Source organism: Symphalangus syndactylus, chromosome 10 (genome assembly GCF_028878055.3).
Source record: "Symphalangus syndactylus isolate Jambi chromosome 10, NHGRI_mSymSyn1-v2.1_pri, whole genome shotgun sequence".
Classification (NCBI taxonomy): Eukaryota; Metazoa; Chordata; class Mammalia; order Primates; family Hylobatidae; genus Symphalangus; species Symphalangus syndactylus.
This window is the reverse complement of record NC_072432.2, coordinates 115,365,286-115,378,466: the sequence shown is the minus strand read 5'-3', so window position 1 is coordinate 115,378,466 and position 13,181 is coordinate 115,365,286. Positions and strand designations below refer to the sequence as shown.

General features: G+C 43.7%; 1 protein-coding gene across 6 annotated transcripts in view; it reads right to left on the bottom strand.

The window, feature by feature from the left end:
• Positions 1-6,218: 6,218 nt before the first annotated feature.
• Positions 6,219-13,181, bottom strand: part of PIWIL2 (piwi like RNA-mediated gene silencing 2) — a 100,270-nt gene continuing 93,307 nt past the window's right edge. For 5 of the 6 annotated variants that reach the window (XM_055295625.2, XM_055295624.2, XM_055295628.2 and 2 more), the window contains 3 exons: positions 10,552-10,805; positions 9,389-9,496; positions 6,219-8,441 (listed from right to left, as the gene is read on the bottom strand). In XM_055295625.2, the coding sequence (XP_055151600.2) occupies positions 8,285-8,441; positions 9,389-9,496; positions 10,552-10,805 (519 nt within the window). In that variant the 3' untranslated portion in view covers positions 6,219-8,284. The remainder of the gene's footprint in view (positions 8,442-9,388; positions 9,497-10,551; positions 10,806-13,181) is intronic. The other variant, XM_055295629.2, reaches the window with a different exon arrangement.

Genomic DNA, 13,181 nt, shown 5'->3' with positions numbered 1-13,181 from the left:
GCTAATATTTTCAAAGAACCAACTTGTTTTGTTGATTTTCTCTATTGGTTTTCTGTTCTTCATTTCATTAATTTCTGTCCTGATCTTTATTTTTAAAAAATTATTTTTGCCCTCACCTGTGAATGAATGTTTAGTTGGGAATACAATTCCAACTTTACAGTTGCATTTTTTTTTGTTTTTTTTTGAGACGGAATCTCGCTCTGTTACCCAGGCTGGAGTGCAGTGGCGCAATCTCGGCTCACTGCGACCTCTGCCTCCTGGGTTCAAGTGATTCTTCTGCCTCAGCCTCCTGAACAGCTGGGATTACAGGTGCACGCCACCATGAATGGCTAATTTTTGTATTTTTAGTAGAGACGGGGTTTCACCATGTTGGCCGGGCTGGTCTCAAACTCCTGACCTCAGGTGATCTGCCCACCTTGGCCTCCCAAAGTGCTGGGATTACAGGCATGTGCCACTGCGCCCAGCCTATGGTTGCATTTTAAAATTTCTATTCCTCTTGTCTTAAGGCATCTATTGTGGTTCAGGAAGTGTATGCTGGTGGTTTGACTAACTTTCTTTGTAAGCCATCTCTTCAACTTCTGGTTGGTTTTGTTTAACTGACAAATAATAATTGTACCTATTTATGGGGTACAGTGTGATGTCTGGATACCTGTACACATTGTGGAATGATCAGATTTGGGTAATCAGCATATCTATCATCTCAAATATATATATATTCTTCTTTGCCTTGTCTTTGTCAGGCTATTCCTTTTTTTAAAAAAAAAAAATCATTCCTTTGTAGTGGGAACATTTAAAATTATTTTCACTATTTTAAAATATACAGTATTGGCCGGGCGCGGTGGCTCACGCTTGTAATCCCAGCACTTTGGGAGGCCGAGGCGGGTGGATCACGAGGTCAGGAGATCGAGACCACGGTGAAACCTCGTCTCTACTAAAAATACAAAAAAATTAGCCAGGCGTGGTGGTGGGCGCCTGTAATCCCAGCTACTCGGAGAGGCTGAGGCAGGAGAATGGCGTGAACCCAGGAGACGGAGCTTGCAGTGAGCCGAGATTGCGCCACTGCACTCCAGCCTGGGTGACAGAGCGAGACTCCGTCTCAGAAAAAAAAAATATATATATACAGTATTAACTATAGTCACCATGCTGTGCAACGGAACACTAGAACTTATTCTTCCTAACTGTAAATTTATACCCATTGACCAATGTCTCCCCTTTTTCCCTGTCAACCTCCCTCTACCCCCACCGAGTATCTGGTAACTCCCTTTCTACTCTCTGCTTCTATAAGTTTGACTTTTTTAGATTCTACATATAAGTGGGATCATATGGTGTTTGTCTCTCTATGCCTGGCTTATTTCACTTAACATAATGTTCTCTAAGTTCATTCAGGTTGTCATGAGTGACAGAATGTCCTGTTTTTGATTTAAACCTGAATAGTATTCCATTGTGTAAATGTACCACATTTTAAAAATCCATTCATCCGTTGATGGGCACTTAGGTTGTTTCCATATCTTGGCTATTGTGAACAGTGCTGCAATGAACATGTGAGTGCACATATCTCTTCGGCATACTGATTTCTTTCTTCTTTTTGGAGACAGAGACTTGCTCTGTCGCCCAGGCTGAAGTGCAGTGACACCATCTTGGCTCATTGCAACCTCTGCCTCCAGGGTTCAAGCGATTTTCATGCCTCAGCCAGCCGAGTAGCTGGGATTACAGGCGTGCAACACCGTGCCCAGCTAATTTTTGTATTTTTAGTAGAGACTGGTTTTCACCAGGTTTGCCAGGCTGGTTTGGAACTCCTGGCCTCCAGTGATCCACCCTCCTCGGCCTCCCAAAGTGCTGGGATTGCAGGTGTGAGCCACCATGCCCCGCCCAGCATACTGATTTCAATTTCTTTGGGTATATATCCAGTAGTGGAATTGCTGGATCATATCTGGCTGTTTTGTTTTCATGATTCTGTCTTTCATGTTCTATAGTTTCACTGTAGTTTATCTAGCAACGGATATGCTTTTCTTTATTTTTTTGAGATGGATTTTCGCTCTTGTTGCCCAGGCTGGAGTGCAATGGCACAATCTTGGCTCACCATAACCTCCGCCTCCCGGGTTCAAGCAATTATCCTGCCTCAGCCTCCCGAGTAGCTGGGATTACAGGCATGCGCCACCACGTCTGGCTGATTTTGTATTTTTAGTAGAGATGGGGTTTCTCCATGTTGGTCAGGCTGGTCTCAAACTCCTGACCTCAGGTGATCTGCCCGCCACAGCCTCCCAAAGTGCTGGCATTACAGGCGTGAGCCACCGCGCCCAGCCAGATATGTTTTCTTTATCCCCAGTACGTTTCTTCAGTTAGATGATTCTTTTTTTTTTTTTTTTTTTTTTTTTGAGATAAGGTCTCATTCTGTCACCCAGGCTGGGGTGCCGTGGTGCTATCACAGCTCACTGCATCCCCAACCTCCTGGCCTCAAGTGATCCTCCCAGCTCAGCCTCCTGAGTACCTGGGATACAGGCATGTGCCACGATGCCTGGCTAATTTTTCATTTCTTTTGTAGAGACAGGGTTTCACCATGTTGCCCATGCTGGTCTAAAACTCCTGAGCTCAAGTGATCCACCCAACTTGGCCTCCCAAAGTGCTGGGATTACAGGTATAAGCCACCACACTGGCACATATCTTTCATTCTGGAAAATTCTCAGTCTTTGCATCTTCCATATTGTGTGCCACCCATTCCTTCTGTTTTAACCTGCAGGAACTTCTCTCAGACACATTGGACCTGCTCATTCTCTCTGGTCTCTTCTCTTCCATAGGCCCTATTTATGCCTCTTTGTGCTGCAATCTAATGGACTGCATTGGTTTCCACAGGGCTCTGGAGCTTTCACCAGTCTGGGCCAATCTTTATGTTAATTTTTCAGCTTGTGGCCCTTCAGCATGCTGGTAACAAAAATTCAGGCTACACACATCTGTATGTGGCCCAGGCTTGGGGATTTTTCATGGATGTCTTTTTCGCCCTATCCATTTCCCTGGTCAAACACCACATTTCCCTGGGCTACCCCAGCATGATTGGCAGGGGTTCTCTAGTCCCCTTCCAGCTTCCAGCTCTCTTCATGCAGGAGACTCAGCTGTAGCAATCCTGCACTTCGCAGGGGCTCAGGCTGCGTATGTCCTGGCCCTACCTGGAATGAAACCAGAATCCTGGGAGCTGTGCTAGTACCACTCAGCTTCCCTTTCCTTCTTGTAACAAATATTAACCTTCCTCCCTCCCCCACTCCCCTCTCCTTTCTTCCCTGGTAAGTTTGTTATAGCTGATAAACCTACACTGACATATTACCCAGAGTCCATAGTTTACATCAGGGTTCACTCTTGGTGTACATTCCGTGGGATCAGACAGATTCATAATGACATGTATTCACCATTACAGCATCACAGTCAATAGTTTCGCTGCCCTAAAAATCCTTTGTTTCTGCCCATTCATCTCTCATCTCTCTCTCCACAACTGCTGATCCTTTTTTTTTCTGAGATGCAGTTTTGCTCTTGTCGCCCAGGCTGGAGTGCAATGGCGTGATCTCAGCTCACTGCAACCTCTGCCTCCTGCCTCAAGCGATTCTCCTGCCTCAGCTTCCCGAGTAGCTGGGATTACAGGTGCCCGCCACCACACCCAGCTAATTTTTGTACTTTTAGTAAAGACGGGATTTTACCATGTTGGCCAGGCTGGTCTCGAACTCCTGACCTCATGATCCGCCCACCTCGGCCTCCCAAAGTGCTGGGATTGCAGGTGTGAGCCACTGCGCCCGACCAAACTGCTGATCCTTTTACTATCTCCACAGTTTTGCCTTTTCCAGAATGTCACATATTGGAGTCATATATAGCCTTTCCAGATTGGCTTTTTCCAATTTAGTAATATACATTTAAGTTCCTCTGTGTCTTTCCGTGACTTGATAGCTCATTTCCTTTCAGTGCTGAATAATATCACACTGTCCAGGTGCAGTTTGTCCATTCACCTACTGAAGCACATCTTGGATGCTTCCAAGTTTTGGAAACGATGAATACGGCTGCTATGAATGTCCGTGTGCAGGCTTTTGTGTGGACATGAGTTTTCATCCCCTTTGGGTAAATAAACACCAAGGAGTATGACTGCTGCTCCATATGATAAGATTATGTATGTTGTTTTGTAATCCTGTTTACTTTTATTAAAAACTCTCAAGTGGCTGTACCAGTTCCTGTGGCTCTGCAACCTCACCAGCATATGGCGTTGCTAAGTGTTTTGGATTTTGGCTATTCTACCAGGCATGGAATGGGTACCTTGTTTTAATTTGTGGTTCCCTAAGGAGATATGATGTGGAGCATCTTTTCATACGCTTATTTACCATCTGTGCATCTTTGGTGATATCTGTACAGGTCTACTGCCGATTTTTTAAAAAACTGACTAGTTTCCTTATTAAGTTTAAAGAATTCTTTGTATATTTTGGATAACAATCCTTGATCAGATGTGTATTCTGCAAATATTTTCTTTCAGTCTGTGGCTTTTCTTCTCATGCTCTTGATGTTCCTCATTTTTTGAAAAAAAGAAAACTCTAGGCAGGAAAAGTTACTAAGTAACTCAGCTAGCCATAGAGCCAGAAAGAAAAAACAGGGTCTTCTCTAATAATCCCAAACCTCTAGAGAAATTAATTTCAGGCCCAAATTTTAAGGTTTTAAAATATATAGTCATTTCTAAAATTCCTTTTTCACACCATTCAACAAAATGCTGCCCAAGTAAAAAGGACCCTGTCACACCGTACAGCAGTCCCTCCTTTCCATGGTTTCATTTTCTGAGGTTTCAGTTGCCCTTTTGGTCAGCCAAAGTCCAAAACTATTAAATGGAAAATTCCAGAAATTCATGTTATAAATTGCAAACTGTTCTGAGCAGTGTGATGAAACTTCACGTTGTCCCACTCCATCCCCCGGGAACATGAATCATGTCTGTCCAGAGTATCCACACCGGTGATGCTACACATTAGTCACTTAATAGACATCCTGAGTTTCAGATTCAAATAACATAGTACCGTATATATAGGATTCAGTACTATCTGAGGTTTCAGGCAACCAGTAGGGGTATGCAAATGTATTCCCCATGGATAAGAGACTACTGCACAGAAATGTGGTTCTTTCTCGAATGAGTTTAGGAAGCACAGAGTTTCTAAGTAAATAGGGAAACTGTAGTATTCTAAAGAAACGCAGTGCTTAAGTGAGCAGCTAGGTGCTTTGGGAAGGTGCTTAAAATTTTATTTTTAATTTTTTGGATACATAGTAGTGGTACATATTTATGGCATACATGTGATATTCTGATACAAGCATATGATGTGTAAGAATCAAATCAGGGTAACTGGGCTATCAGTTCAAACATTTAACTTTTTTTTTTTTTTTTTTGAGACAGAATTTTGCTCTGTCACCCAGGCTGGAGTGAGGTGGCACAATCTCGGCTCACTGCAACCTCTGCCTCCTGGGTTCAAGCAATCCTCCTGCTTTAGTCTCCTGAGTAGCTGGGACTATAGGCACAGACCACCAAGTCTGGCCAATTTTTGTATTTTGTAGAGTCAAGGTCTTGCCATGTTGCCCAGGCTGGTCTTGAAGTCCTGAGCTCAAATGATCCACCCACCTCAGCCTCCCAAAGTGCTGGGATTATAGGTGTGAGCCACGGCACCCGGCTCATTTATCATTTCTTTGTGTTAGGAACATTCCAATTCTACTCCTCTATTTTGAAATGTACAATAAATTTTTGTTAACTATAGTTGCTCTACTGTGCCACTGAACACTAGATCTTATTCCTTCTAATGGGATTTTTGTATCCAGGGAAGGTATTTCAATGGTGACAGACACACCGCGAGGTATATGTAAAAAAGGGCAAGCGTTAAAAGACTGGAGTGGTGGGGAGGCTGCCCTTGCAAGTGGACACACTCTTGCTGTCACTTAGGGTAACAGAAATTGTCTGATAGGAGAAAGAGAGCTAACCCCCCCCGCCCGCCCCACACACACACACACAGTGCCTCATCTGTCTGAGAAGTGAGGTGGCTACTGTCTTTTTCAATAAGTCTTCTTACCCAGCTGATGATGAAATTACCTGGCTACTAACACTGGAGTTGCACCTTACAAGCAGAGTAATGAGTGTTTCTAGGAAGTGCTGCAGCTCTCTGAATAAAAAGAGTTACATCAATATAATCATAAATAAACATTATTTCAAACACAACTACACATTTATACAAAGTTGTTTTTATTTCCCACCCCATGACCCAATCATTTGGCATTAAAACCGAAAAACGAGGCAAGCAAACCAAGAACAAAAAGTGAAGAAATTTTTGTATTATAATATATTCAACCATTTGTTCTGATTATCTAAGAGAAAAAGAGTATTAGGAAATCCAACATCAACAGAAAAATTCAAAACGCTTCCAAAGAAAATCAGAAAACTGATCTGTTTAGCCAGAGACCAGTGGTTCACAGTGTTTGATTCTGTGGTTTTTAAATTCCAGGTCCTTGTCTCACCCTAATGTCCCACACTCCAAATGAAACCAGAAGTGCACCAACAATACCCATCCCTCCTCAGCCTCTGCTGGGCACCACAACAAACCAAAAACATTCTTGGTTTTCTTGTTTTAAGGAAATCTTTTTTCTTTTTTTCTATATGCTAATCTTCTCTGTATCATTTCAATTTTAGTACATGTGCTGCTGAAGTGAGCACATTTTAAGGAGTTTTAAGCTAAAGTTTCTTTTCTCACACATTGTCATATAAAAGCGGTATTTCTGCTTTGTCCCCTCCCTGCCATCATACCAAAAAATAAATAAGTACATAAATACAAATTAGAAAAGCTTAAATAAGACCGGCTTTTAAAACCCAATAAAGCAAGATGAGACAGAACTAGCCCCAAGGGACTGAGAGAAGATTCTAAAATGGAGAGGGGGGGAAAAAAAACCAGAAAAAAACGGGTTTCCAAAAACACTGAAACCCATGGTATGTGATAACTTTCTAAACCGTCTGGACTTTGGTAGGAGTGTCACGTTTTCCAAAGCTGACTTCTGGAAATCTTAACCTGGATTCAGAAAAATTCCAGCAAAGTGAGCCAACAGCCAGGAAGAGGTTATTTTGCAAGAGAAAGGGGGTAATTCCATTTACAAACATATATAAATAGAAATAAAGGCCACACACCTGGGAGAAAAGCTCACTAAAAACTCCCACCCCAACTTGAACTTTCCTAGCTGCTAAATTTTTTCCGCCTGCTAAAAAACTAAAAATTACTGAAGATCAGGCACAAAGAGCAAAAGAGCATGTGTATATTTGGGGAAGAAATCGACATGGTGTGCTGGAAAGTTACTGAAAGCCACGGAAAAGGCTTCATCTGCACTCTTTCAAGAGGCCAAGGGAAGCCATTTTCGAATCCAACTCAAGTCACAGGCGTCATCAATTCAATCCCCTGAGAGGATTTAGTCAACAAGGGCCTACCTATGCCACAAACTGATTTTACTACATGCCTTGCACACCTGTCAGTAATAGCAATATCTACTTGAAAACTTTGCTTCACAGACCTTCCACTGCCTTTCCCAGTTGCCTGAGTAATTCTCTTCAGGAAACTTGCAATGACTTAATTATCATCTCTGGCTCCAGAAATGGGAACCACTTAGTTGGCACAGCTTAGAAGTATAATGGCTGCTTCTGCTGGTTTCTGCAGCTCATGTTGGCTTTTTTTTTTTTTTTTTTTGAGACAGAGTCTTGCTTTGTCACCAGGCTGGAGTGCAGTGGCGCGATCTCGGTTCACTGCAACCTCCACCTCCCGGGTTCAAGCAATTCTCCTGCCTCAGCCTCCTGAGTAGCTGGGACTACAGGCATGCACCACCATGCCTGGCTAATTTTTTTGTATTTTAGTAGAGATGGGTTTTCACCATGTTGGCCAGGATGGTCTTGATCTCCTGACCTCATGATCCACCCGCCTCGGCCTCCCAAAGTGCTTGGATTACAGGCGTGAACCACCACACCCGGCCTGGAGGGCTTAATGGTCCCCCAGAGTCACCCGCTCCACCTGCAGAGTGGCAGTACCACCGTAACTCGCTCTACACAGGCAACAAGGCCATTTTCAGCTGTTATTCAGAAACTTGCTTCTTGGTGATATTAGGTTTAAAAGACAAAAAAGAAATCTTATTCTACAGGGTTAGAGAAAGGGAAAATGGTAACACAAAAGCCCACTTCAGTCTCTGTTGATTCTGCAAGAGTCACAGCTGAGTTCAGAGGCTACCTTTCTTCTCACCAGCTCACCTCCAAACTGTGCAGTCACAGGAAGAACAGGTTCTCGCACAGCTGGATGGCTGGTTCATGGTGCAAGATGTGTCCTGACAGGAAAGCTAGCTTGTGGGCATACTTGCAAGGAGCTGGAACTCTGATGGTGCCAGGCCAATTCCAGTACATGTGGCACAGTTTGAAAGTCAGCCTGTAGGCCAAGAAGAAAATATAATTCTCATCATCCCCCACCTTCAATTTGTGGCATGCAATACAATAGTCATGGGGATATGACACAGAGCACACCTTCCCGAAAACTGGGGAGCAGAGGAATACATGATGCAGCTTTTTAGAATCATTATTTTTACGTGGACTTGTTTTTATTCCCACTATTCATAAGTCAGACGACATGGGTAAATCTTCTCAATTTAGGCATTTCCGTTTTTTTTTTGTTGGTTTGTTTTGTTTTTGATGGAGTCTTGCTCTGTTGCCCAGGCTGGAGTGCAATGGCACAATCTCTGCTCACTGCAACCTCCGCCTCCTGGGTTCAAGTGATTCTCCCACCTCAGCCTCCCGAGTAGCTGGGATTATAGGCATGCACCACCACAGCCAGCTAATTTTTCTATTTCTAGTAGAGACAGGGTTTTGCCATGTTGGTCAGGCTGGTCTCAAACTCCTGGCCTCAGGTGATCCGCCTGCCTCAGCCTCCCAAAGTGCTGGGATTATAGGCGTAAGCCACCGCACCCGGCCTCCTGTTTTTATATGAAAACAACACAAAGAGAAAATATTTCTTGTTTATAAGAAAAGGCTGGAGAAAGGTAAGTACCCTAGTGGAGTATTTATATAATCTGAACTCACTGGCACTGGGTCTCAAGTCTGGCTGTATGTCATAATCGCCTGGAACAGATTTAAAAAATACAGATGCCTCAGAATATTTGGGGGGAAGCCTGGCATCAATATTTTTTAAAGCTCTTTAAGTAAAAGTAATTTTAATATAAAACCAGGATTTCCAATCTCTCCCCAAAAAGACATCATAATTGTCAAAGATATGAAGAAAGTCAAGAGGTAAATATATTTGAGGGTGAACAGTGAACCCATCTTAGCTAGCAGGCCGGAATTATTTAAGAAAGAGAAAGAGTAAGTTACTGATGGGCCCACCTCTGCATATGATCAGGGCTCAGATTTGCGGTGTTGAGAACACAGACATAATGCGTAGGAATGCCACAGCCCTGCCGTACGTGATGGGCAAGAAGATAGAAATCCACCCTAGGAAGGAAAACCACAAATCAGTGATATGGTCGGATTCGGCCAGACAGAGCTGGCAAAGATCCTGGAGATCGTTCTCGCTCCTTCAACTAAAGCTCAGAGAGGTCAAACGACTGGACCAAGGACACAGAGGCCAGACCAGGATTAGAACCCAGGTCTCCTGACTCAAGAGGCTACTGAAGAATGGTGGTAGCAGGCTGGGTGCAGTGACTCACGCCTGTAATCCTAGCACTTTGGAAGGCTGAGGCAGGCAGATTGCTTGAGCCCAGGAGTTGGAGACCAGTCTGGGCAACATGGCAAGACCCTGTCTCTACAAAAAATACAAAAATTAGTTGGGCTTGGTGGCATATGCCTATTGTCCCAGCTACTCTGGAGGCTGAGGTGGAAGGATCACCTGGGCCTAGGTAGGTTGAGGCTTCAGTGAGCTGAGATCACATCATTGCACTCCACCCTGGACAACAAAGTGAGACCCTGCCTCAAAAAAAAAAAAAAAAAAAAAAAAAGTGGTAGAAACTCCCTTATCTACCTGTAGAAGTTAAGCATACACTATCTTAGCTAAACAATGTACGTTCAACTTCTCACTTAAGAGGTAAAAGCTTTCTTGTTTTTAAATCTTTTTTGTTTTGTTTTGAGGCAGTCTCTCACTACTGTTGCCCAGGCTGGATTTCAGTGGACTTACTGCAACCTCCGCCTCCTAGGTTCAAGTGATTCTCCTGTCTCAGCCTCCTGAGTAGCTGGGATTACAGGCACACACCATCACACCTGGTTAATTTTTGTATTTTCAGTAGACAGGGTTTCACCATGTTGGCCAGGCTGGTACTGAACTCCTGACCTCAGGTGATCTAACTGCCTCGGCCTCCCAAAGTGTTGGGATTACAGGCGTGAGCTACCGTGCCAGGCCCTTAAATATTTTTTAAAGCTTCATTCATTTAACGGTAGCATCTCTGAGATTCTAGTCCACACCTCTCCAGGAAACCTCCCCATTCCAATACTCAGGAAAGTGATAACGTCTCCAACTTATTCTTCCTCCAATACTACGTATTTTGCTCACTTACCACTCACAGCTTGTTATTGTATGATCTACCACAGTTCCAGGAGTGGGAGTCACAAAGTTCTGAGGAGCAGCCAGATATAGATTAGTACTGATTTTCTTCTGAACTACAAACACCACCATCTTGGGCTGATAATTCTCAAAAGCTTCAAAACACTTCTGTAGTTGAGGAATCTCATAGTTGGCAACTGTCTTCAGTTGGCCATCAGACACTCCATCACGGTACACCACAATCTTCTCTGGCAGACAGTGGTTCACCTGAAATGACAGCCGGGATGTGGTGACTCACAGGGCCCTCAGGCTATGGACCACAGTCAGTGAGAGGCCCACTCACATTGCGTAACCTGGAATCATGGCAGAGCCTTTTGCAGTTAGTCCCAAAGGTCCTGTGCCTAGAGGGCAGGGAAAAAAGCTTCTAATCATTTCTAGACTTCCTTGGGGTAGTAAAACACGCCTGGTGCAGCAAAGGTGTTATAAAACATGAAAGCAAAACACGCAAGTTATGAGTCACATGCATACGGCTTATCCACAAACAATGCAAACAAAGTTCAAAGGAATGCTGGGAAAACTGCAGGCTGAATCAATTTTCCTTCTACTTGGATTTAACACTAATAACTGTCGGGGCAAAGAATAAGGTAAAGTGTTAGAGAAATTCTCACATACGACCACATATGCCACAGATTCGCTGCCATCAGATTTTTACCTACTGGAAACATCCCAAGTTGCTGACAAGTGAAACGTCCCTTTACTAAATATTACCCTACAGTCCGGTATGGTGTGAAACATTTTTACCGTAACTAAGTAATTAGCAAAGAGCTAGCTATGTGAATTGTCCATGGGTCCAAATTAAATTAAATGCTTGCTTGAAGCAATTTGAAGAATAATTTTTCCCCATTTAGAGAATATAATTGTGTTCTAGTTGTGTTCAACTTCAATAATTCAAGAAGGGCCAGGCACGGTGGCTCACGCCTGTAATCCCAGCACGTTGGGAGGCCAAGGCGGGTGGATCACCTGAAGTCAGGAGTTCAAGACCAGCCTGGCCAACATGCTGAAACCCTGTCTCTACTAAAGATACAAAAATTAGGCAGGCATGGTGGCACATGCCTGTAATCCCAGCTACTTGGGAGGCTGAGGCAAGAGAATCACTTGAACCCAAAGGGTAGAGGTTGTAGCAAGCTGAGATTGTGCCACTACACTCCAGCCTGGGCAACAAAATTCAAGAGGGTTAAGTTCAGTTCAACTTAAAATGGAAGTTCCCTTTAAAAGTGTTTAGTTTAATTCGGTTTTGATTCTAGTGGAGTGTGGTTCATTCTAAGTTTGTGTTCATACTTACCCTCAAAAACCTAAATTATGGGCTGGGCGCGGTGGGTCACGCCTGTAATCCCAGCACTCTCGGAGGACGAGGTGGGTGGATCACCCGAGGTCAGATGTTCGAGACCACCCTGGCCAACATGGTGAAACCCTCGTCTCTACTAAAAATACAAAAATTAGACAGCTGTGGTGGTGTGCACCTGTAGTTCCAGCTACTCAGGAGGCTGAGGCAGGAGAATTGCTTGAACCTGGGAGGTGGAGGTTGCAGTGAGCTGAGATTGCACCGCTGCACTCCAGCCTGGGTGACAGAGCGAGATTCCGTCTAAAAAAAAAAAAAAAACACACACACCAAAAAAACCTAAATTATGAATTAGGTTTAGATATAAATTATATATATGTATGCACTGTTCCTTACAGGTTACTCTACCTGAAAATGTGATTTCCAAGAACACTTTAAAAATTAAGCACTTAGAATTCCTTTAAAAAGTTCTGAGTTTCAATTTGTTTTTTGTTTTTTTTTTTTTAAAGAATTGAGGTCTCACTCTGTGGCTCAGGTTAGACTGCAGTGGTGTAATCATAGCCACTGCAGCTTCAAACTCCTAAGCTCAAGAGATCCTCCTGCCTCAGCCTGTCAAGTAGCTGGAACTACAGGTGCTTGTCACTATGCCAGTTAATTAAACTAAATTAATTAATTTTTTTGAAACAGAATCTTGCTCTGTTGCCCAGGCTGGAGTGCAGTGATGCAATCTTGACTTACTGAAATCTCTGCCTCCCAGGCTCATGCAATTCTTGGTCCTCAGCCTCTCAAGTAGCCGGGACTAGCTGGGACTACAGGTGTGCACCACCATGCCTGGCTAATTTTTGTATTCTTAGTAGAGACGGGGTTTTGCCACGTAGGGAAGGCTGGTCTCAAACTCCTGACCTCAGGTTATCTGCCTACCTTGGCCTCCCAAAGTACTGGGATTACAAGCATTAGCCACTGCGCCTGGCCTAATTTTATTTAAAAACATTTTTTAGAGACAAGGTCTCACTATGTTGCCCAGGCTGGTCAAACTCCCAGCCTCAAGTAATCCTCCTCCCTCAGCCTCCCAAAGTGCTGAGGTTACAGGAATGAGCCACCACTTCTGGCCCAGAATTTCAAATATTAATGACCCCTTTTCCTAAGAAGCCTCAAGCACTACATTTACAAGTATGTAACTCATCTTCACGGTCTCAGATTGCACCAGTTTGTGGTACTTCTTATTTATTTTTTTTGAGATGGGGTCTCATTCTCTTGCCCAGGCTGGAGTACAGTGGCACCATCTCTGCTTACTGCAACCTCCA